The sequence below is a fragment of the Alligator sinensis genome, unplaced genomic scaffold (genome assembly GCF_000455745.1).
Source record: "Alligator sinensis unplaced genomic scaffold, ASM45574v1 scaffold254_1, whole genome shotgun sequence".
Lineage (NCBI taxonomy): Eukaryota > Metazoa > Chordata > Crocodylia > Alligatoridae > Alligator > Alligator sinensis.
This window is the reverse complement of record NW_005841953.1, coordinates 2,624,185-2,650,808: the sequence shown is the minus strand read 5'-3', so window position 1 is coordinate 2,650,808 and position 26,624 is coordinate 2,624,185. Positions and strand designations below refer to the sequence as shown.

The 26,624-nt window shown below is 40.2% G+C and overlaps 1 protein-coding gene across 1 annotated transcript in view; it reads left to right on the top strand.

Annotated features, from left to right (window-relative positions):
* The window catches only part of POU6F2 (POU class 6 homeobox 2), a 368,518-nt gene that overhangs the window by 328,344 nt on the left and 13,550 nt on the right, over positions 1–26,624 (top strand). Inside the window, exon 7 of the mRNA XM_006020446.1 lies at positions 14,825–15,031. Coding sequence (XP_006020508.1) covers positions 14,825–15,031 — 207 coding nt within the window. The remainder of the gene's footprint in view (positions 1–14,824; positions 15,032–26,624) is intronic.

Below are 26,624 nucleotides of genomic sequence, written 5' to 3'. Positions count from 1 at the left end.
CATTCATCCCTCTGGTTTTCCAGCAGAGTTTTGCCCAAGGCACAAACCTTGCTGGTTACAAATCTGTATAGTTGTATCCAAAAGCCCTAGTTAGGGTTGAATCCCATTACGCTGGGTACTGTAAGCCCTAACCTTTAAGGGCTTAAAATTACAATGTATTATTAACAAAGCCGTGCTAAGTCTTTGTCGTGTTTTTCCTTTGAGAATATAGGGTTAACTTTCTTCACCATGGTTATATCAAGCTCGTTGGTGTTGACTACTTAAATTCCAGTGTAGAGATCCCTTGGCTCTTAGATGCTTGAAAATGTTTGCGATTTTTCAGGAAGCTAACTTTCGTATGCACCTGTGAAAATGCTGGCCTCAGTGAATAGGATGTACTCAGCTGAATAATGTCAGAGAGAGAGAGAGAGAGAGAGAGAAAGTCAGGCCTGTGGTAAGATTCTTTTTGACCAGTTCAAAACCTAATAATCAAAGTAGGTTAAATGAGCTGAATATAATGTTACTGAGAACACGTTAACAGAAAGCCTACTGAACTTCTGATTTTTAGTTTGTTATTATTTCTTTAGATTTTTGCAGTGTTATTAGAGATGTCTTATGAGAAAATGAGAAGAGACCTTTTTCTGACTACAGACATGTCCCTTTTAATAAAGCATAACTATATCTGCTTGAGAAAAATTTCAACATATAATTCCTGCAGCAGTGAAAAATGAAATCCTGTATAGTGTAGTATAATAGCACAAACATTACTTTCTAAAAAAACATTACTGCAAAAGTAGTAAGGTGGAATGTCAAATTCAATGTTCCATTATGGTACTTACAATGAGATATATGAACAATACTTAACCTTGAAAATCACAATTCATTACATGAAATGGCAACCCAGAGATGCAGTTACAGAAATTCCTTGCTCTAGTTTCATTATTTGATGCCCTGTTCTCTGGAAGAGCATTTTGTTGAGCCCTGTTTTCAAGTCCTTATCGGTAAATATAATGTCAGGTGCTACAGAAAATTCAGACCTTTTGCATATGCTATTGTTAGATTTGATCAGGCTGCCATACCTTCTATACCCTGTCTCTTCATGTTTAAAGGAAATCTAGGTTAGTGTAACCTACATATTGAGGAGCTAGAAGTAGAATACATTGAAGTAGCACTCATCAACTTGAACTTCTCTCATACCCTCCCACTCTTTCATATACAGGCTCCATATTAACATTGGTAGAATATATGTAACTATGACTTTTCGGAATCTGACTGAGTCTAAAAGTCCTGTGCAAAGTTGGCATCATGCTCTTACTTCCTCATTTTCTTCTTGGAAATCAAGTTATAGGGCATTGTCTATCTAAGAAAAAGCTATTGATGCGAGCAGCTTCTCATGGCAATGCTGCAGTGCACTATACTCAAAATAAATAGTGGGCCATATATCATACAAGAGGCAATGTTTTTGTACTTGTTTTGTTTTGCATTTTTGTGATATTTTTTATTGAACTAACTCTATAGTTGAGAGAGTAATTTGACAAGCTTTCAAACACACACTGCCCCAACTCAGACCTCAGATTTGCTCTACAGTTTCCTTTTGTACTTTTGTTTCACTTTTGCCTTACAGATTATGAGGCCTAATTCAAACTCACAAATTTCAAATACAGAATCAAACAGACACAGGCCTGCTGACTAATGAGAGGTGCTATAACTCCCTCACTCTTACATCGGTATCCTAAAAATCACTGTGGGTGCTTCTACATGTGCACATTTACTGCACAGTAATTTAGGTTACTGCTCAGTAACCAAAAATTACTGCACAGTAAGGGCACGCATCTATAGGTACACACCCTTGCTGCACAGTAAATATGGCAACTTAAGCTGATTTGGGCATAAATTTGATACCTGCATCTTGCAGGTATCAAAATTTATGACACCTGCATCATGCAGGTATCAAATTCATGCCCGATTAGTTACTGCTCAATAATGTACATGTAAACACCCTACAGTGCAGTAACACTGTGTGTGTGTGTGTGTGTGTGTGTGTGTGTGTGTACTGACTTGGGACTAACTTTAGTTTCAAGTCAGTCCACACACAGCATTACTGCACTTTAACAGCTGCACATGTAGACACTAGCCTAAAAACCACTTACAGCACAGTAACTTACTGCACAGTAAATGCACATGTAGACTTGCCCTGTGGGAACAAATGTTCAGTAACTTACAATGCCTGGTACATTCCACTTTTCATTTTACTGGTTCTTTTCTTAATAGCTTACTGATATGCCACTCAGGATAAGCTATCACTTTAGCTTGTATAATAGGATGCTCATGACCCTCTGACTTCACTTATTGTCTGGATTTCCATTTACAAGCCAAGGAGCTCTAAGAAAGAAAATGCATTAGATAATACTTTAACCTCCCATCCATTGAAAATTAAAGGAAGTTTAAAAACCTTCCAGTGGCTCATAGAAGAAATCACTGCTGCAGAACTTACCGCTTCAAGGAGCACATGGTTGTGGTTACCAACACAGTACATTGCCAAAACATATTATAGGCACAGAACTGTTTAAAAATTAGTAAGGGAGTTACCATATATTTTCACATACAACATGCACCTTTTTTCCAAGGAAAAAAAAACTACTGGAAATTTTAGTGTATGTTATATGCAAGAAGTATGGTAAGAGCAGTTTCTGCTGCTTACCAGGCAAAAACAAAAGGAGAGTCTGCACATGATCTACAGGGAGCAAAACAATGAGCAGGTTCATCTCCCTAGATGCTGCTACTTATTTACTTGCTACTACATAACTATGTAACAAGTTAATGAGCATGGATTAACACCTACAAAACCACAGACTAAGGAGAGGAAATAATCAATACAGACAATCAACTGCCCCAAGACTGACAGTCAGTTGCACAAGCACCCATGTCATGAGTTTTGTCTACCAGCAGCTAGGGGTGCAGGGCCCCAGAACCCCCCTGCACCTATCTCCTTGACAGCTGGCAGGCTTTGTGGCCTGAGCAGGGGCCACCACCCCTATAGCTTTCATCCTGCTGCACGTTAACACACACAGGGTCATCTATGTCACAAGTTTTGCCTGTCAGCAGCTTGAGGTGCAGTTCCCCCCAAGCCCCTGCACCTATCTTCTTGAAACTTGGCAGGCTTTGTAGCCTCAGCAGGGGCACCACCCCTGCAGTTTTGACCCCACTGTGGCTTAACACATACATGTGGCATGAGTTTTGCTTTCAAGAATTTGGTGTGCAGTGTCCCCCAAACCCTTGCACCTAGCTTCTTGAAGCTTGTCAGGCTTTGTTGTCTCACCAGGGTCTACCATCCCCGCAAGTTTCATCCAAATCAGACAAAAAACAAAGTTATAGATATTTAATTGATTCCCCATTATACCCTATGGCTGGATCTCCAAAGTGGCTCTGAAGTGGTTTGGAAGCTCTGAACTGCTTCGGAAAGCCTAACAAAACCAGCACTTCGATTCGGACACGCTGCTTCAGATGCTGAAGCGTCCAAAGCTTCTCTGGATCCGAAGCACAGTCCAAAGCCTCACAAAGCCCTACTATAAACATATCACTGCTGATGGGTCAACTTGCTATACCTGGGGCAGGTGCTCTCAGAGATGACAATCATCTCCAGCAAATGAGAGTAGAATTTAATGTCCAGGAGCAAGGACATTTTGACTGCTGTTGTTCACTTCTAGCCCCTCTAGTCAATTAACTTAGTTTGAACCTTGAGCATGATGAAAATCAGGAAAAAAATTCACTATCCAACTCTACCTTGTGACCTCTAGCAAGAGTAGGTAGTAGGGAATATCAAGTGTAAAAATAAGGGTTTGTATGTTTATTACCAGTAATAAAGCTACTGGGTTTTTTTTCAATAGTGCTGGAGTACCTTTCTCTCATTAGTTTGAGGCCTTCCTGCCACCAACTTAGGAATGTTCATTATTTTCATATATAGCTTGTTCAGCCTTTAGCTTGTTAATTGTTTTTATGTGCATGCTTTGTTTTGGCTTGTTTTGATTTGGAACAGCTTTTCTATTGTTTAAAAGATCAAAATAGATAATTAGGTTCCATCTTTTAAAATACTATGCAACAAGAATAAAGCTAGGGAGAAGTGCTTTTGGGCCATGTTACTGAAAAAATCTCAGCTTTTCCCTTTAATACTTCACAGTGCATTTTCAAAAGGAGCAGCAGCATTCACTGTGTGTCAGTCTTTGGTTCACATCAGAAACAGTCCAATGAAGCCACAGTCTTTGCCTTTTCTCAGCTGCTTCTGAGCAGAGACAGAAGCAGAAGTTAAACCATTCATTTGCCCATAATTTGCCACCTACCTTTGGCTGTTCTGGGAAAACAGCCAAACAATGCTGCATGCCTGTTTCTGACTAATGCTTGGTGGGGAGGAATGAAAAACCATACATGAAACATTTTTGAACGTGACAATAACTTTAAACATTTCCAATCCCTATAAATGTAGCAGCAGTGATAAGAAAAGTGTGATTGCTGGGAAATAAGCAACTATGTACATTGAAACAAAAAAAAAATGCACACAACTGCAGAACAATAAACATGCACAATTTAGACTTGCATGGATTGAAGCAACTTCTCCTTAGCTTCTTCCCTTTGTAGAGATGAAAAAACCCAACATTCAGCATCAGGTTGTTACTGGCAAAAGAATTGCAGTCATATATACTAGGGGTGGCCAACCTGCCCCATGGGTGCCACAGGTGTCATGGGCAGCTTCTGTGTGGCACGTGGAAGATCAAGGAGGGGACAAGCAGAGCAGTGGCAGGTAGGGCAGGAAGCAGAAAGCACAGCAGCAAAAAAAGCAGAGAGCACAGGGAAAGAAGCAGAAAATGGAGCAGTAGACCAGACAGGAAACATAAGGTTGGGAACAGAAAGCAGAGCAGGAGGTTGGGCAAAGAAGGGGATCAAAGTGACACTCAGGGAGGGTACAGGGCTAATTTGTGGTACACCTGCAAAAAGGTTGGCCCCCACAATGGCTTAAAGCTGTTAAAGATAGAACAGTCTTAGCTATTCTGGAGTGGAGATATCAAACATACAGCACACAGGTCAGATCCAGCCCATGAAGCCACTCTTCTCCAGCCTGCCGGACTAGCAGCACTGCTGGCAGAAGTGGCCTGCTGCAGAATTGTGATCAGCAGTAGGAGGGTGAGCAAGGGCTGACACAGCCCTGCTGTCTCCCGCTGGCTGCTTTGTCAGTCGCCACCACCACAGCCCTAGATGCTAGCCCTCACTAAGTGCCCTGTGTTGGAGCCAGAGCTGGAGCCACCATTGTGGCAGGGGGCATGCAGTGGCTGAAGCTCTGGTTCTGGCATAGGACATGCAGCACCGGAGCCCTGGCTCTGGCCTGGGGCACATGGCAGGGACTGAAACAGCTTGTCACATACGCCAGTCAAAAACCAAAGCTGCCACCCCCACATGCTCTGATCCAAAGCTGGAGCTGCTACTGGCACCAGTGTGGCTGCTTGTATTTGCCCTGGTTTGGATCTGGCCCATGAGGAGTCCCACAGTCCAGGTCCAGCACAAGGTGAGTTTGATATCCCTGTTCTGGAAGATGGAGCATGGGTTTGGGAGTCAGGCAAATTTTGAGGTCTCTCCTATTGTTTTATCTGAGATCTCCACTATTGCTTCATAGTTAGTACTCAGGCAAGTCTTTGTATTCCCATCTGAAAATAGGGATAATAATGCCCTCTCATATTGTGATGGAGATAGATTCATTAATGTCTGTGCTACTGCCACATCGCTAATGGGTAAAGCTGTCCCTACTGGATACTTATCTGTCTCCCATGTTTGCATCCTGTGTATGGGACCCATTTGATTTCAGGCTTCCCCTTTGGTTTCAGTGGGCTTCAAAGCTGTTTCTTTCTTTGACCACTGTAGCACTTCTGTCCATAGACTCTGGTATCCCTTAAAGTAAATGAGACTTCATGACCCAGCGTTATAACACCCTGGGGAGGATGTTATTCCCTTACAACAGCCCAGTTGCTTAAGCACACTTTCCCAGATCTCCAATTTTCTGGGCACTCTAGCTTACCATTTTCCTCTTCAGGAACATGAGATAGCAGAAGCATATAACAGGTGGGTTTTGCAAAGGACTCTAATGCAGCTACTTTAGGTTGCACAAGACAAAACAATAAAATACCTATACATCAACCAGTCTTGATTTCTTCAATCTTAAGCATTCTTTGCGGTTCAATCAGTCCCTTTTCCCTTCTGCCTATGGCTTCTTCTTAAAACATAGAATCTTCTATCATGGTTAGCTGGATTTCTGCTTCTGGTCTGTTCTTATCTCCCAAAATGGCTATTGAAAGAACCACGTAGCCAGGTTATAGCCATATTGGTCTAGAGGAAAAGGGAATCAGAACTCGTGATAGAGGTGATATATTTTATTAGACCAACTAGATTTTTGCAAAAAAAGTCTTTAATTGCAAGCTTTCGGGCACAAGCACCCTTCTTCAGGCATAGGAGAAAGATTGTAAAAGTTCTCTTACGTAGAAATGAAAGCTCATATTTCATAGGAGAGTTGAAGGTGTGGTAAAATCTCCTGTTTGACACAGTTCATTTTATGCAGATTCAGCTCAGAGAAAAGTTGGAATAGCCTGCTTACCAAAGTTGTTTGGTGGTAAGCAGGATGTAGTCATATTTCCTTCTGGTTATGGCGTTTCATATTCCACAGTGGAGTAAAAAGATGTAATGCTCTTCTGGGCAGACATTGAGAGAGCCAATCATTTACAACCTCCTTTGTCACCATGACCTCTTGATCAGCTTCATCAAATGATCAAAGTCCCCTACTCGGTGATCTGTTGCTACATGGCAAACAAGTCCTTCAGGGAACTGACAGCTCTTTGGTTCAAGGGTTGTTCCGTCTGAATAAAGAACCATCAAATTCAGCACCTCTGCATTTTCAGCCTATGTAACTACACCGTATTTTAGTCCACCATGAGCATAAACAGATACTAGAACAGGTAAATAAGCTGCACATTGAAAAGGGAGTTTCCAAACAAGGCAGATATGTATACCAGGAGTTTAAGACCTCAAATATAAGCTGTACAGCTGTATAGCCTGTTTTTCCAAATTACCATACTACAGTGATGAGAGTAATAGAAAGATCACTTGGAAGGGAGTAATTCTATATCCATTCATAAGGCTTTGTGCCATAAATAAGGGAGAGAGAAACACCAAGTAAATGATAAGGATAAAAAACTTGAGCTCCTTCTGTCCTGAGTACTAAATAGCATAGGGGTCCTATAGAAATAATAGTATGCAACCATTCAATTAGAAACACTTATACGATGGGGAACTCCCTACTTGAGAGCACGGAGGCGGAAAGGGATCTTGGTGTCATTATTGACTCCAAGATGAACATGGGCCGACAATGCGAGGTCATGGTTGGCAGGGCTAACCGGACCTTGTCGTGCATCCACAGGGGCATCTGGAGTAGAGCCAGGGAGGTGATCCTCCCCCTCTATGCGACGCTGGTCAGGCCGCAGCTGGAGTATTGTGTCCAGTTCTGTGCGCCCCATTTCAGGAGGGATGTGGACAACATGGAGAGGGTCCAGAGGAGGGCCACCCGCATGATCCGGGGACAACAGGGCAGACCCTACAGTGAGAGACTGCGGGACCTGAACCTATTCAGCCTCCACAAGAGAAGGCTGAGGGGGGACCTGGTGACTGTCTATAAACTCACTAGGGGGAACCAGAAGGGTTTGGGGGAGACGCTGTTTCCCCTAGCCCCCGCTGGCATAACAAGGAGTAATGGGCACAAGTTGATGGAGAGGAGGTACAGATTGGACATCCGAAAAAACTACTTCACAGTTAGGGCGGCTAGGAGCTGGAACCAACTTCCAAGGGAGGTGGTGCTGGCCCCTACCCTGGGGATCTTTAAGAAGAGGCTGGATACTTACCTGGCTGGACTCATTTGAGTCCCGTTTTTGTTTTTAGGGTTTGTGGGGTTTTTTTGGGTTGTTCTCCCACCCTGGCGGGGGGGCGGGCTAGAAGATCTATTAGGTCCCTTCCGACCCTAAAACTATGAAACTATGAAACTATGAAACCAAAGCATGTATATGCACAAAGAGACCAGAGCTGTACAGGCATTTTCTAATGTTTGACTGCTTAACTTTGCAATCTTAACAGTCTTTTAAGGTAGTTTCTGTTACTGTAGTATTGATATCAAAGTACAAAAAATTATATGCAGATATCCCCTTACTTTGAGTGCAAGAAAGAAAGGTACTTCCTTAAATCACTGGTATTAGTCAAAATGCATTGAAACAAGATATACATATAGTTTTATTAATTACATTTTTTGAAAAATACCTTTGTTAAATATGTGATTGCACACAAGGAAGCTACATTATAAGCAGTCAAAAATAGGTTCTTAAAATGAGACATGTCAGGAAGCCGTAGAGTAGTAGTGCTGCCATTTTTTTCTGTGAGCAATAGTGTCTTGCAAAAATCTAGAAGCAATATTGTCTTGGAAATTTCATAATAAAGTTGTCTTCACATCTAGAGGACAAGAAATAATCAAATACATTTTAGAACAGAGACATTTTTCTTATTTTGTTATTTTTAGGGAATCAAATTAATTTTGAATAGGTAAAGTGTGATTTTAATAGAAGTCCTTTAGATACCAAGTATACAGCATGACATACCTAAAAAAAAAATCAAACTGAACATATTAGTGGGCATTTCACTTTAGCAACACTAGGAAATAACTATAAAATATTAATGAAAAAAGTAATTTTGAAGAGTAACAAATACTTCAAGTGAGGATTTTGGGTACCCTCAAATTCTGACTTTTTTTTTTTCTAGAGACAGAATTAGATCAAATACAATTCACATGAATAGGTTATACCCACAGGGATGTTACCCCTGTATAACTAATGTTTATTTTTACTAAGTCTTTTTTGAAGTTAGGAATGAACTAATTTACCCATAGAATCTATTTAAGAGTTGAAAGCATAAAGAAATAAACCCCTAATTACTGCCAATTCAAAGTGCAGTTGATAAAATCTGTTATATCCAGAGAAAAGACTAGGAGTAAATAATTTTCATAAAACTAGAATGACATTGAAGCCTGGGGGTGAAATTCTGGCCCCCAAGCCAATGGCAAAACAACAAACAACCCAATAACAAATTTTAATAGAACCAGTGTTTCTCCTATGGTATATTAGAGATGAGCCTTTTGCTCCCCAAGAAAGCTAAGACCTGAAGCGAAATTTTGCAGCTGAGGTGCCTCATTGATTTAGGTCAGCACTGTATTTTGTGCCATTACATGGTGTCATTCATTTAAATCAATGGAGCTCTACTGGTTCACAGCAGCCAAGGATTTGGCTCTATAAATGTTCATAGAAGCACTCATCCACATGAGGAAATGAAGAAAAAAGACCTATGAAAATGTCTCTCGTTTTCAAACCTGCTCTGTTGATTATTTTACATACTCCACTTACAAGTTCACTGCCAGGGGTTTGTGCTTGCTTTGAGTTGCTTGAATCTGGAGAGGATACTGAACTATACAAGAAACCTTCTAAAAATATATATTTTATCGTATAAGGGGACTTTTTTAGACTTTTGTCATCTCAAGGTTGTGTGTAGGAGAAAGTGTGGTAAAACAAACTTGAGTCCTAGCCTAGACTTAGTAAGAAGGTTCTTGGACTTTGTGGATCGAGCTGGTCCTGGCGTTTTCCAGAACAGTTAGGTTATTATCTTTTTCTCTATTTTAATTTTATATTTTTGTCAGGAAATGTCAAAGCTGAAACTTTTCATAGAAACATAACTTTTTTGATAAAAGATTCATCAGAAAAGGTTTCTCAGGTCCTGTAGGAATTTCTGTTCAAAGTGGTAGGAGAAGTGACCTATTCCAAATTAATAAACAAGTTAGTGGTTATAATATTCATATGAGCTTTGGGAAGCTCACATTTAAATGCTTATCTTAGGGATTGGTTAAATATTTGTAATAATACAGAAAAGTTTCATACAAGAGACTGAGGGGACACACACAGATACAAGCGGTAGCCTGATAGGCATGTGCCTGAGACATGAGAGAATGTAGAGAAGGTGTTTTAATCTTAGCCTCCCACATGCTAAGTAAGCACTCTCACAAGCAGGCTCTTGGCTATATTGGAGTGGGTAACATGCCTTCTGACTCTCTCATTTTTCACAAAACATGGTGAAGGCTCTGGGTTTTGTTCGAATGCAGAAAATATTAAGGTTTTTGAAGTTACGAGTTTCACAGGACAGAAAAATACTTCCTATTCAGTTCTACTTATGGTTACCAACCTCACATTTGATTCCTCGATGCATTTTCATGTTTAACCTTACTGAGTAGCTCAGCAGGATGCATGCTTTCTCTGCTCTGTCTCTAGTTTTGTGTGTGTGGGGGGCACTGTACCATCCAGTCTGACACACAGTAATGCATATAGATATCCTTCTGCTTCTGACCTTACAAACTGTCCACTTCAGCACTGTCATTCTATAAATGTCCATCTGCAATCCAAGAAATGCATTTTAAATGTGGATGCAAACATTTCTATTACCGATAAAAACCAGCGCAGCATTTTTTGCCATGCGGGGATTAGAACCGTGATAGTTAAAGTTATAGGTCCAGTAATGACACTTCAAGGCCATGTCCTTTCCTGACATGGAAAAGCAAGGAGAACACTTTGCAAAGTTTCTGCTGATGAAGGAAAGAAGGTAATTCTTCCCATTTGATAATATATGTGGAAAGTGAGAGACTGTATGATGTGGCCCACATACCCAAGTCATGTGAGTTAGCTGAAATATAAATCCTGCACCAGCTGAACTTTGCTGGTTTAATTAATGATGAAAGTCAGAACCTGCAAAACACTCTGTTTTAATAATTGTTCAAATTAATCCCTGCTTCTTAATGAACAATCCCCTTGCCTCATAGCCGATAGCACAGGTGCAGTCCAATTAAGGATACCCAAGAAAGTGAGAAGAGAGCATAGTCTGGAGAAACAGGCACAAGAGCAATTCTGCCTTCCAAGCCTGACACTGCAATCATTTGCTGTTTGACCTTGGAGAAGCCACTTCACCTCCCTATCTCAGTTTTCCCATATGTTGTATGGGGGTAGTAATGCTCATCTACCTTAACAGGTTGTGATCAATAGAAATTAGCTAATACTTGTAGAGTGCTTTGACCATGAAAAATGTACACAGTTGTTAATATATAGCACACTAATATACGGCACTTCACCCGGTCCTCCCACAGAAATGTTCATCTCTTCATTCCAAAGGCTATAGTTTTCCCCTTCCTTCTACTCATTCCACTGCATCCTTATAATACTTGATAAAATATTTACTCTTAAGAAAAAGAGCATCTAAAAAGAGCATGTAAACACTATCAGTATAACAGACTAGAGTAATTGAAGAACCAAAGAGGAATTACTTAAAGAAACTATATATTTTCAAGTTGGCAAGGCCAGATGATTTGGCTGAGAAGAATACAGGGAGAACATGAGAATATGGGGAGATCGCATTATCGCAGATGAAAAGGGTAAATAAAGTGCTCATCTTTAAGAAAGGGAAGGAGGATCTGGGGCACCACAGACCAGTCAACCTCACCTCGATACCTGGAAAGATCATGGAGCAGGTCCTCGAGGAATCTCCTATGGAACACTTAGGCCAGATCTGCATGAGATGCTGACTGCACAGCTGTTACTCCTCAGTCATTTAGTACTTGCATATCCGAGTACTAAATGACTGAACAATAATTGGTGTTACTGCACAGTAGCACCCCCACATGGCTTCCTGGTGATGCTGACTGCTCAGTAGCTTGTTACTAATGTGCAGTCAGCATCTCATGTTGATGCAGCCCTAGAGAAGGACAAGGTGTTCGAGAACAGTTAGCATGGATTTACCAAGAGCAAGTCATGCCTGACCAACCTAACTTCCTAATTTCCAGATGACAGGTTCTGTGGAATGGGGAGAACAATGGATGGGATATACCTTGCCTTTAGCAAGGCTTTTGACACTGTCTCCTACAACAGTCTAAGGAAATAGAGACTAGATGAAGGTGCTGTAAAGTGGATTTCATAATTGATTGGATCATCAGGTTCAAAAAGTTCATCCATGGCCCAATATCTACTTAGGAAGAAGTATCAAGTAGAGATCCCCAGGGTATGCCCTGGGTCTAGTGTTGCTTCATATCTTCATTAATGATTTGGGTGATGGTATTGAGTGCACATTTAGCAAATTTTCAGATTACATGAAGTTGGGTTGCAGACATTTTGGAAGGTAGGGCTAAGATCAAGAATGACTGGAATAGACTGGGAATATGGTCCACATGAATCAGATAAGATTCAACAAAGGATAAGTGCAAAGTCTTGCACTTGGAAGAGAATAATTACATACAAAAATTCAGACTGGCGAATGATGAGCTAAGCTGCAGTATTGCAGAACAGGACCTAGGGTTTACAGTGGACTAGAAGCTGGAAAAAAAAAACAAAAAAAAAACAAAACCAAGCCAATAGCACGCTGGGTTGTATACTGGAACATACTGAAGTCCCTCTTGTAAATCAAGGGAAGTGATTCTTCTGCTGTATTCAGCACTGGTGAAGTCTTACTTGGAGTCCTGTGTCCAGTTTTAGACTCCACATTTCAAGAAGAACATGGATAGTTTGGAAAGAGTCCTGCAGGGATTGATAAAAATGAGGCCTGGGAAGTAAGATTTATGAGAATAAAGCTAAAAAGAACCAGTTTATTTAGTCTGGAAAAGAGAAGACTGAGGGGAAATTTCATAGCAATCTTCAAATACATGAAAGGTGATTACAGAGAGGATGGAAATGGGCAGAACTTTCTGATGCCCCCTGCTTTTGAGGGTGGTCAAGCACTGGAACAGACTGCCTAGAGAAACTGTGGAATCTCCATCCATGGAAATTTTCAAGGTCAGGTTGGACAGAAACCTGGTTGGGATGGTTTAGTCAAGGATAAGCCTGCCTTGAACAGGGGGCTGGACTAAATGACCTTGTGACCAGCCCTACTTTCCTATGATCTCTCTAGATAGAGCTTGGTGCCACTCTGTGATTAGCAACAGCCTGGATCTCAGCAGAGGGCCACCAGTCTTCCATATTTGAGGTCAAATGGGTATCCCTTTTAATTTTCAGTCAGAGATCCAAGTTCTTCTGGACTTTCACTAAACAATTTTTAAAAGCTAATTTTATATTGGATTGTATTAAAATCCACACCATATTTTCCATTTATTTAGTAAAATATTTATTATTGAAATCAATAGGATTTCTACCTATTTATTCTGGAGATAAGTGTGGCCTTAAGATATCTTGAAAAATATTTCTCCGTGCATTTTATGTGAAGTTAGTTTTACATGCTCTAATACTTACAAAAGGATCCTACCACCTTTCAGACAGAATATATCTATCATCTTATCTTTAGTTCAGTTTTACAGCAAGTTGATATATTAGGAAATGGCGTAGTGCTCTACACTCTGATTTCAAACACTGTGAAACCACAGGTTGAGAGGGAACAACTTACCTTTTCCATCTCCTAAGGTACTTCTATAGAGGTCAGCAGAGGTTATTGTGTGTGGCTCTTTTAGATAAGACATCTCTATGAACTTTAAAAGCTTTGATGTGATGTGTTAAATAGATCCCTTTACATTAACTTATGTTCTTTACAGTATCATAAAGGGTGCTGATAGACATGCAGCTCCCTGCTGTAACTCATGGTGCTTTACAAAAAGTGCCATGAGTTATAGCGACCACCCCTTTCATCCCCCTGATCCAGTAGATATTTGCTGTTGGGTGAGAAAGGTGGAGGATCGAGCTCCACTTTGGAGACAATCCAGGAGGAGCTGCATGTCTGTAGCCTCTCTCGCTTAGCCCTGGCCCATCCCAGCATGCTGTCTTCAGGGGAGAGGGGAAAAGGGAGGGAAGGGAGTTTGGAGTGGGGTTTACCCAGCCTACTCTGGAGTGGGGATTAGTAGATTGGAGCCCTCCCTGGATGGCTCCAATCCAGCTACCCCAACTCCAGCGCAGGCTGGGCAAACTCCAGCCCAAGCTCCCTCCCTTCTCTTCCCTCCCTCCCATCCCCTTCAGAAGACCAGCCTCAATCTGACAGAAGTTAATGAAGGCAATCCACTTTGGACCACCTTCATCTGAAACCTCATGTAATAAGGGTTAATTTACCATGCAATTGGGCACTTTTAAAGTGCTCTGCAGCTGTGCACTTCTGTCAAGGCACAGCTGTAGAGTGCTTTCAAGGTGCCAATCGTGCAACAAATGTCACTTCTGTCAGCACCCAAAGTGACTGTAAACAAATTTAAGGGGCTCGAATGTGGAGGAGTTTATCAGTCCCATTCAAATTTGGCTCCCAGACCATTTACTTTTAGCAGTAAGTTTTGCCCAATTTTATCAGACAGAATGACCACTTGCCCCCTTATTTTGTCATGATGTTTAGTTATCATGAAGTGGCTACATTTTAGTGGTCACTGGTGATGTGCATATGTGTGTGTACATGTACTTACTGAGCCACATCCTGCAATAGCTGTTATAGATGCTCATGGTCACTTGCAGAAATGAGCCAATATTTTATGAAGCAGTTTGGGATTAGAAGTGCTATAGATATATAAAATAGTGGAGATTGTGGTAAACATATTTAAGGTATTTGATTCTTAGGGATGAATTTACAAAAAGCAGGCTACCTAGATTTGCATGCATTCATCTCTCTTCCTCTTGGTCTCTGTTTCAACACATGCACATTGCTACAATTACTTATAACAAGTAATTAATTGTTATAGATGCTTGTGTTACATGTAGATTTTCAGCACTTCTTTTGTTTCCTTTAGATTATTGGAACAATTCCACTGATGCCAAATCCAGTCCCATCCAACCAGGCACCAGGCGGAGCTCAGGGCCTTCAAGTGCAGCCAATTACTCCACAGTTATTGACCAATGCCCAGGGTCAGATCATTGCTACAGTCATTGGAAACCAGATACTACCAGTGATCAACACCCAGGGAATAACACTATCACCACTCAAACCAGGCCAACAGGTAAATTATCTCTCTTCTGAATTATTTAAAAAATAGTTGCAGTGAAATAACCATCTGCTCATCCTTCTCTTTCACAGTCTTTTTGAAATCTCCCCCTTGTATTACCATTCAGTGTACTGCCATGAAAGATATATTTTAATCATTATTAGACCCATCCATCAGCTTATCCAGGTTACAAAAAAAGAATTTGAGTATTCAGTCTTGTTTTCCTTTCTTAAAAGGCTTCAACTGGTAATATGTTATTTTGAAAGGAAAACTTTCCTAAAACTGAATAAAAAGGTCAGCAGTCTGCTTGTACTTAGATTGCCCACTGGACTAGCATGGCTGAGGTACTCACACCACTTTCTTGTGCACCAACAGCACACAAGGGAGTGATGCATCTCCCATCACATCTGGCTCCCCTCCTCAAACAGCTATTTACTGAATGGAGTGACTTATGTTTAAAAGTGCTTCCATAATGTGAGAGTGGAAGAATACAGCAAGGTCAATTTTATTATAAACAGAAAAAAGAATATTTTATTCATTAATCTTCTCCATTAGGGAAAATTAGAAACAGACGTGTTTGTAAACACACAGAAAAGCAAGGGAAAGGCCTTTGAGACAAATTGTCATTCAATTTAACGTACCATGCAATCCACAAATTTCCAGAGAGATGTAGGAAAGGTTTCTACAGTTCATTAAATCCTTCACTATCGTCTAGTACAGTAAAGGTAAGATTAATTAGTTCTTGCCATGTTTAGAAAGCAAAGAAATGAAATGCCATCTGAGCTAAAACCTTTTCATCTGGAGAAGGAAAACCTAAGTGGAAAAAAAAACAATGCAATGATCTTGAGGTGCAATTGTCAAAACAAAACACATTTTCAAAGGATTAAGTCATTTGAATGGTCAGGTTGTTATTATTGTTACTGTTATTGATCGTTTCTTTGTTTCCTAGCCATCAAAAAGTTATTCCCTTCTCTCCTCAAATCTTAGTTGGCTGCCCCTGCCCCTCCTTTTTTTGTTGAATTTCAGCATACAGTGAACTCTAGGGGTCTACACTGAAGCAGTGGCATACTATGACAGAGGCAGCCTGAGGCATATCCTATGCACCCACTCTTGCTCACATACCCCAAGCCCTGAATTGCACCACTGAGGCATCTCCAGGGCTGTCCCCAATGGCCATTCTTAAGCATGCCAAAGGCCAAGCTCTCAAGAACAGTCCCAGAGCTATTCAGTGGGAGCAGGTATATAGACTAGGCCTGTGTGAAGTGGCAAGTATTCGCTTCGGATTCAGCTGATTTGGAGAACAGTGATTTGATTTGGAGGCTTGAATCACTGTCCCGATTTGATCAGCCAAATCAGATCCAAAAGATTTGGCGCCGCTTCAGAAATTCAGCCATAAACTAAACAGGCAACTGACAAAGCTGTCTCCACCTGGTAAGTCTGTTGGGGTTGCAGGAGGGGGAGGGAAGAGACGTGGGGAGGGAGAGATTGGGGCTGGGGCAGGGGGGTGCATTACTCGGAGGAGTGGGGCAGACGCAGTGGGGAGGGCAGGATGTGGGCACTGCTTACTCCGGGAGGAAGGGGGCAAGTGGCAGCAGGGCATAGCCTCCGCTCCCAGTGCTGCCGCACCCGTATCCCATACTGTCTCCCCCGAGAGCAGAGATAGACCACTGCAGAGTGCTTTTGAAACTGCCCCCCCTAAAGAACTTTGGACAGAGAGGTATGTAAATAGCACAGGCCATCTATGCCCTTCTACTGCAGAGCCTGAACATGGATTAGGAAACTCAGCAGTGGATTAGGAAACTTCCATCTAGGAACACAGATTAGGAAACTTCCTTCTAATCAGTCTATCAAGGGGACAGAGATTCTCCCCATAACGCAACACCCTACTTAGGAGTAAGAGTCACAAAAGCCAGTCTCTTCAGATCCCCTGTGAAATTCAGGAGTCTTAGGACAGCTATGGAATACAAGGGTCTTTTGGCAGAAGCCTAAACAATGCTAAATTCTGTTCGCCTCCATGGCACTACAGCTCACTGCAAAGCCATACTCCCATAGGCCTCATCCTGACTATTACAGACTATTCAAAATAGTGCTGCAAGTGGGGATTAGATTCAAGATACTGAAATTATGGGACTGCATATGATGCTGGTCCCAGATATATACTTGAATAATGAAAATGAAACTTAAAAAGCATATAAGTGGGTCCTCAAGTGGATTTTATTTTCAAAGGAGAAATACAGGTTTTTTTAAGATTAAAGTTAAGCTTTACATAAGATCAATTGCTTAGGATCCATTCTTGTTTTTATTCAAACTCCTGAGTATTAGTAGGCCACCAAACGATTCCATTTAGAAATATCATCCTACCTTTAAATTATTATAATCTGGCGAAGAATATTGTCCTGAATTTAGATTTAAGAAATAAAACAAGTACAAAATCACCAGAATATGAAAAATACTATAAAATCTCTATTTTGATAGGAGCTACAGAAAAATCTTTCTATGTGTTTGTGCTCCCTCTACTGGCTCTCAAGGTTTTAACTAAAGGCTGCTACTAAAGGCATTGGGAGTTTTGCTATTGAATTCAGAATTGAGGGATAAGGACTTGGTTCTGCATGGGGATGATGCTGGTCCATAGCTGAAGAAGCAAATGAGATGTAACCAGATTGATGGTTGGGCAATTTGAAAAGTGAATGAGATTAAATGAACCATAAATCAGTACTGAATGTATCCTATTGTCTACGACATTTAGAGTAACAAGTTTGACTAATCCTATGTTATAAGGCCTGACTTCTGGAAGAACTAAATACTAACAACTGCAGTACAAAAACTGAATATATTCACAATCTTTGAAGATCAAACCATACCATATTTGCAGGGTAATTTTCAAGTTTCTTAAAAAGTATTGGGAAGGAAACAGCAAACCAATCACCCTTTTTTTGAGGCCTGAAAGTATAAAAAAGGAATAAATGAAATAAAAGTGATATAGTAAAATGCAGGGATTACAGCCAGTCTCAGTTCATCATGCAACTTTATCATCCTTTTGGAAATTCAGCAGTAAAAAGACTTTGCAGATTGTGTCAGGTACTTTTGTGCCCTATGCTGGGACTAGATCCAGGTGATGGTTAACCCAATCAGTCTTGGTAATAGCTCTGAGGTTTCCTCTGACTTTTTCAGTAGACCAGTGTATGGTCGTATAAATGACTTTGGCCCTCTGGATTTTCTCAATACATATGAGTTCATTACAAACTGCAGTCAGGAACAGCCTTTTTTACTTTCATTTTGAGATAAACAGAAGACTCTTTTCCTAGAATATATGTGGGATTTTCATTTCCAACACGCTGGTATCTCATTTGAGGATTGATATTCATTACAATCATGCATAATAGTAAAGTCTTTCATTGTTTTGCCATACACCAGGAATACCATCTTTACAGACATTTTCTGTTCCAAATGTTGTGTTAAAAATACTAGACCAAATTTGGATCTGTGGTAAATAATTTGTAGTGTAAGACAGCAGCACAGGGCTCAGTCATGCCATCACTGTATGTGCTTATATTGAAAGATAATAAATCTTCCTCTAAATAGTCTACAGTCTAAATGGATAAGATAGACAAAGGATAAAAGAAAAAAAGTATTACCCCCTTCTACAGGAGGAAAATTGAGGAAGCAGATGTTCAAAAATATGAGATATTCAAAAATATTTCAGGGATTTTAGAAGGAAAAATTGCATTAAAAATTCCCATTCTAAAAATGTTGCCCAAAAAAATAGAACTCAGGGACAGACCCAGGAATGGATCCAACGTGTGAGCCCAGTGCTGCACATGAATGTAAGTTCTTCAGTGGAGTTCCCTCAAATGCACACCAGAGTCTGGTCTTTAAGTAGGCAGCCTCTGAAGGAGCTAGTTTGGGTCTCAGAAGGGGTATAGCTATATTAACACAGACGTGCACCAAAGCAAATACACTCTGTTTCACAGCCTGGGTAGCATACCAAACTGAAATGACTATATAGCTTCTAGTAATCAAACTAACTAATTTAGAGCCTGCTTGTGTATCTTTGCATGGCAAAGACAACATACCCTTAATTGCTTTTGAAACTTTATCCTTAATGATTATCATGTCTGCCGAGCATAACAACTTATAGCCCTTGCACATTGTTTTTAACCTAAGGCATCTACGGTTCTTTTTGGTTATTGATATGAATGTCTTGCCAAGCTCTTGGTTTCAATTATGTCATGCAGCAATAAATTCTACAGTTAACTATCTCTTGTGTAAAATAGTTTCCTTTTGCCAGTTCTAAAATGTTGCTTTTTAATTTCACTGGGGGGTCCTTTGTTCAATTATGAGAGAGAAAATGGCTTCCAGTTTATGTTCTTTAAACTACTTTTTTACATATGTATTTCTATCAGGATATCGCCTATGTATTTCTTTTCTGAGCTCCATGCAGTAGTTGCAGTTTCAAAGTTTTTACCTTTTCAAAGATATTACCAGTCTAAATAGTATTACGTATCCCTATACTGAGAACTCTACCAGTTCTGTAATAACTTGCGAAACAGGAAAAATATTTAAACTGTACTTATTATAGTCCTCATCTATTTTAATCTTTCTTCATAAATAACACTTATTGTGTATCTAATCATTTTCATTGCCCTTCTCTCAACCCTTTCAATTTCTACAATAACCTCTCGGAGATAGTGCGATCAGAACTGAATGCAGTAATCACGGGGAGGATGTATCTTCCATGTACATAATGGCATTATAATATTTTCAGTATTATTCTCTGTCCTTATCTTAATGCAACCTAACATCTTGCTTGCTTTTTTAACAACATTGTTCGTTCGGTAGGTGTTTTCAGTGAGTAGTCCGCTGTGACACACAGGTTTTTTTCCTGATTGTTACATATAATTTAGAGCCCAGCAATATGTGAGAGTTGCTTAAATTATTCATTCTAATGTGCACCAACTTACACTTATCTACTTTGCATTCTGTCTGTCAGAAAGTTCCCAGGTTATATAGTTTAGCTAGATCCTTCTGTAGTCCTCTCAGTCTATTATTTGTGTCACTTACAGTTTTAACCTCATCAGTGCACCATATCTGCTAGCTCTTTGTTAAAAAAAATTCAAGTTGTCTTAGTGTGAATCTAGGCATCAGCAGTAGCCTGCTTCCATGAGAGAACTGATCATTTATGTTAACTCCTAATATTATATTTTTTGGGTATCTCTTCATATTCCAGGGCAGAACTTCATCCTGTGCCCATTGAACTACTTAGGTTCCTCTTGTGAGGGACTTTAAGAAAGTCCACATCATAAGGATGAGCTTTTCTTTCATTCAAGAAGACGAGTTTGTCATACCCGTCTGTTAGCATTGTAACATATTTTCCAACTTGGAGGCCCTATCTCTAGAGACTGGTTTCATTGCTTATCATCACTCCCACCATTACAAAACTCTAATCAAAACTGACTGATACAGGAGAACTTGGCCAATGAATTTCATTCCTAAATGGGCCAAAAATCTTCTAATATCTACTTGGGTTCAAAACACTCTCCAGTTTATATGTCATTTTAACCCAACATTACTCAGGGGTGGTGCCATTTTAACCACTTGCTGGCCCACAAAACAAAGGCACCTACAAGGTCTGTATTATTTTCCAGTCTGCTTCAGCTAGATTTGTTCCCTTTGCATATAACTAATTTTGAATTGTCTACAATGATTACCAGAACTTTTAATATTTCATTGCATCTTAAAGCATTAGCAGCTCTAAGCTCACACCCAAAAAAGTGTGCTACAAGTCAGCATTCTCCTACCTATGATGCACCTCCTTCTTTCTGTCATTTGCTAGCATATTCCAAATTAGCTGTGGTTGGCAGGCTATGGACAGCTCTCAGAAGAGACTCTTTGTATATCTGCTTTCTTCTTTGTATATCTGTTTTTCAGATGTCAGGCCAAGAGAGTTTTCTTTCTGCCACCTCTACCTACCACATCCTATCTCATTATCACAAGTGCATGTAATCCCTTGTTTTCTTCTTTTGCATGAAAATATAACTTACTCTCAGTCATCTCTTCTTTGCTGTGCTCTTGTCGCTTTGTTGCCGTCTTGTTTTATGAGGACCATGCTCGTTCACTGTGTTTGCACACAGGCATGACTTTCTTCCTTTGGTTTTCATAATATCTGTTTTCTAGTATGAGGATGCTAATTTTTATCCTCTCTTCTTTTGCACATCTGTATCACTGGCACGTTGATGACATTTTCCACAGCCCTTCCACCAATCACCTGGATGAAATACTGGTGCAATTTTAGGGTACAAATAGTTTTGTCCATTATCCCAATTTTACAGTGGTAGAATGAGACCACAAAATACATACTAAACTTCACATAAGGAGTTCAAAAGTCTGGGACTGATACATTAGATTAATGCATTCCCCATATAATGCCACTTCCCAGATAGCCCTCGCACAGTCTGTGTGAACAGTATCTGTAAAGACCTCCTATAATATGCTCTCCAGACATAAACAATTTATAAGCATCAGCTTTCATATTTTGAAATGCCAGCGGGCTTCGTTCTTCAGTCAGATTCACACATATGAAAATCTTACTCCTGAGCAGGCTTACAAATGGGTCTAAGTTTGCATGTGCATGGGTATGCTTGCAGGACCAGATCCTTCATCAGGATAGAACAGGATGTTGCTTAGCTGTTTGCATTTGCTTAGATTTAGGTAGGCATGTTAAAAATGGGTTGTTGTAAACGGTGCTTGAGGTGAGCCTGTGGTAGCTTAATTTTTTATGCATTTTGGTCTGAGGTTTATGCATGTGGGTTTGTCAAAAGTTTTCTGTGGAAACATTTAAGATAAGTATTATTATGACATTCAGTAGAGGTGGGGCTTTTTTGAGAAGGGAGAGAAGAAAAATCCTTCTGCTTTCCACAGAAAATTTCTATTTTTCATCCAAAATCTTGCGTATCTAAAAAACCACAGTGTTGTTACAGAGAACTGAAGCATAGTTTCAGAAATGGTGCAATGTTGTCTTATGGCAGCTGTAGTTCAGGTTCCTCATACTCTTGTTCTTTTCTATGGAACACTTCTGGACTTCCCCTTCCATGATGCATCAAGGTCATGTGACTGCTATGATGCACCATCTCCCCCAACCAAGATGAAAAACAATGGTGGGAGATATAGTCTAACTAGGATACTCAGTCTGTAGAAGAGAAGATAAATCTGAGACACCTGAACTATAGCTCCCCACAAGGCACTAGGTTGGAGTGTGGTAGAGAGGGGGCCTTTCAAAATCAAAATATTTTATATTGATTTCTCACAAATGAGCCATGCAATTTGCTCAAAACAATCTAATCCTCCAAAATACAATATAACAACTACAATTGTCTATTTTTAAATCACAAAAAATACATTTATTTTTTAACTATTCTGGCTATTCCTCCAATACATATTACTATTGTTGCCCTCTCCACCCCTATACTTGTAACAGGTTGACCTCCCCAGTGGCATTTTTTTATTTTTTTGCCTATAAGGGGCACCCCTGAAGTCCCTTAATGTTTAATTTCTCTCGCTCGTCTCATATCCTGCCTTTACTCTCCTGCCACGTCTTGATGTAAATATTATTTAGATGTTCTTACAAGCAGGAGACTACCTATTGTAATTCTATGTTGGGGGTCTCAGCCACCATGGGCCTTGTCCTTCATCATTTTCTAGCTAGGCCTACCAGTCTAAACCCACCAGATAGGGTTTGATGCCAAGGCTCTAGCTCCTCAATCCTCTCAGGGCCCTCCTCTTGTTTTCAATCTAGAGCCCAGGCTTTCTAGCCCAGAGGCCTGTCCACTGAGCACAGAGCCAGCAGGCCACAAGTTCCAGTCTGGGCAGCAGCCTAAAGCTCCCACTGCCCATGGGCACCCTTTCTTTTAGCTCAGGCTACTAACCAAGATCCCCTCACTGGGATCCAGCTGAAAAGTCCTGCAACCAGCTCTGAGATACAGGCCCTATACAGCTGCACACTCTAGTGCACTCGGCCCTTTGGCTTTTTATGACTGTGCCCAAGGTGCTAAAGAGGTCTCCTCCTCCCTTACAGCTTTGACCACAAACCACCAGTGTCAATCAATCAAAAATTATAAACAGTATGTCCCTGGGCTATAACCTCCACAAAAAAATTATTAAAAGCAGCATGCCAGCTTACATTTTTCCTGGGCTCTGTGCTTCTGCTTCCCACTGTCTGTTATGGTTCTTCTTTTGGGGCTGCTGCCACTTCTCTGAAAATCCTCAGTAGCTCCCCTCCCACAGCAGCTGGACAGGTTACCAAGCCTCTCTGTGGAGCTCTTATACACAAACTCCTTCCCCCCTTGGCTGCTGCCCCAACTACTGCTAAGCCCAGGGTTTTTATAGTTCTGGCCTGCCCCCTTCCGATCACCTGACTAGCTGGCCAGGCTCAGCTTTTACCCTGCCAGCAGACTGTGCCCAGAAAGTTCTGGTCTTAAAGGGACTGGCCTGCTTTTTGATAACAGGGCTAGGGTTCCCTGTTACAATACTCTATGGTTATTGGACCATAATTTGCCCTCAGTTTTATCCAGACTCTTTCTAAAGTCAGTAACAGTTCTGCTTGCAGACTAGGAGAAGATTTATTCACTCATCTTGTTCTTTATTTCCATTCTTCTCATCTAAGTCTTTCCCAACTTCTTGCAATTCTGCAGTATAAAATCAATTGTTTCAAAGCTTTCTAGGGTAGCACACAACCTGATCCACTTCACCTGTGGCCCTTATGACAACTGTCAGCCATTCCAAGTATGGGGAAAATACAATTCACAATAATTTAAGAAACAAAATTCAGATTTTTAGACCTAAACCTACCCTCTTGTTCATGGGTACAGATTGTAGCTGTGTTGGTCTAAGGACATAGGCAGACAAGGTTCTTCAGGTAAATCTGATATCTTTTATTAGACCAACTCAAATATTGTGTAGTAGTCAGAGGATTGTAGATGTTTAGTCCTCTGGGAATGATGTTGTGTTTCTTGCGTAGGCTTAGAAAATATATGTCGCTGTTGAGTTTGGCTTCTTTCTTTTTCCTGTTGTACTGTTTCCATTTCAAATGGCAAAATTCGATGTGTTCCATGTTAATGGGGTGTAGATTGTAGCCGTGTTCGTCTAAGGACATAGGCAGACAAGGTTCTTTGGGTAAATCTGATATCTTTTATAAGACCAACTCAAATAATCCTCTTGTTTATGGCATAAATCAAACCCTACTCATGATAGTAGCAAGTACAGTTGATGTAAGAAAAATAAAATCAGACCCTTTACATTTATATAGTGTATTCCAATGAAATATTATGCTGCATTTGATGTTTTTCATATTCATCCTATTTCTTTGCTTGTAGCCTATACATATATCCCTGCCAGATACTGATCAGTGTTGCATATAGTAATCATTCTTGGTATGCCTACTATATCCACCTACACACAAAGTGGCACTTACAACAACAGCTTCTATAATTTTGCATACCCTTCTGTCTTTGGATGCAAGATGTACAATAGTCATAAATAAATATCATATCATACATACAAGTCCAAAATTGGGAAAGCATCAGCTCTTGCTAGTTTGAATTGATTCTGTCATCTAGAATCTAATTCATGATCTAATCATCACCTCTCTTTAGGACTATTTCAGAAATGGAAATTGTAGTGAATGAAAATAGAGAGGGAGTGTTTTCATGCCATTCCATGCTACCGAAAAGCGTCATTGTTCTACAACATTTACAGATGACTCATTGCACCAGTAAACTGTGGTTTTCACAGGAAACAATGTGGAAGTGAGAGATAATGGAGTCTACTCTCAGCCTACAGGCATGACTTCAGTATGAGTAACCCTCCAGCCCCTACAGCAGGGGTGGGCAAAATGCAACCCGCTGGCCAGACGCGACCCACTAAGCCATTCTATCCGGCCCGTGGGGCCCCTAAAAAAATTAGAAAATTGTTAATCTGCCCTGGGCTGCCTGTCATGTGGCCCTTGATGGCTTGCCAAAACTCAGTAAGCGGCCCTCCACCCAAAATAATTGCCTGCCCCTGCCATACAGGGACTGAAACAGAAGCTAACAACAAATAAACATTTTTCAGATGGGGGTGCCCTGTCCAAGAACCTGTAGGACTACTGACCAAAAGACCATACAGTTGCCTGTGTCCAGACCTACTCCTGAAAACACTACTATATCATGATTTATTCAGAACAGACAGAAAGCATGTCTTCCACATACAGAGGATGCAAAATTCTCCTCAACCTCCCACCATTACCGTTGTAGTTCTGCTGCCTCAGGGATCTTCCACAGACCCTTTATTCAAGGGCAAAATCTGCCATAAAAAAATCTTAAAAGGTGTTTGACATATTCAAATCTTGAAAAGTTGAACATGTTGTGTTCCCATTTTCCCTATCACTATAACTCTGATAGTGCTTGTAGTTCTTTCAAGACAATCCAGTTGTTTAAATAAACCTCTAGACTGTGAAATGCTTTTGGGTTTTGATCCATAAGGAAATCATAATAGGCCAGAGCTGCTAGACTGACTGATACAAATAAATTCATTTATTATTAAAGGATACCCCAAAGTGGTCTGATTTTTTTCCCAGTTTTGAATAGTTGTTTCCCAGTTTTGAATTCTATGAGAAAGCAAAAAAAGGTTCAGTGTATTCAACAGGAGGTGGTTCATCACCTTGGATTTGATCAGAAAAATAAGTATCCATTCTTTTGCATACTTTAATTGTTTCTTTGTTTTTCTGTGTGTATACTGCATATTTCAGGTGCTATTAGAGAAGCCGAAGATACCCTTTACCTGAAGATACTTGTTCTGTAAAACAAAACAAAATAAAGCATACTAAAATTAAAAAATAAGTATATCTTACTAGTTTTGAGCTACTCCAAATGGCACTTTATTTCCTCGCTCCTTCCCCATTCTGTAGATATTTGCCATGACGTACAATGAGTAATTTTAGGCCTCCACTAAGAACCAATACCTTATAATCCTATCACAAGCTTTATAACTTGTTCTCTTAATTTATTACAATAGCATTATTTGTATCTAATAAGGTTGTGCCAGATATAATAGAGCTATAATATCAAGCTATAATAAGACCAGTTTATATTATAGTGCTTTCAGCCCACATAGGTACCTATTATGTTGAAAAAAGTCCTGATGCTCTTCTCACATTCTCTAGTGTAAATCAAAAGTATCTCCACTGTAATTAACAGAGTTATGCTACCATAAACTTGATGTAAGGTCCGGATCAGGTCTGTGTTGTATTGTGATCTATCATTTGCTTCTAGCTATTTAAGGAACCTCTTAGCTATGCCTTATTCTTGGAAAACATTCTGAGACATTTCTCAACCCTTATGGATAGGTGAACAGATTTCATAAGTTTCACATTGTGTTTCTAAGAACAGTTTATGGACTAGGCAATAAGACATTCCTAATAATTTTGAATAATTTTGAATTGCTCCAATGTCATGGAAATAAATTATTTCTTTGCTTAGCACATAGCTCTTTCTTTGTCCCCAGTCTGGAAGGACTCCTCTACTTAAGACTTACATGAGGTACCATTTAGGGCCCATCTGCATAGATGTAAGCAAGT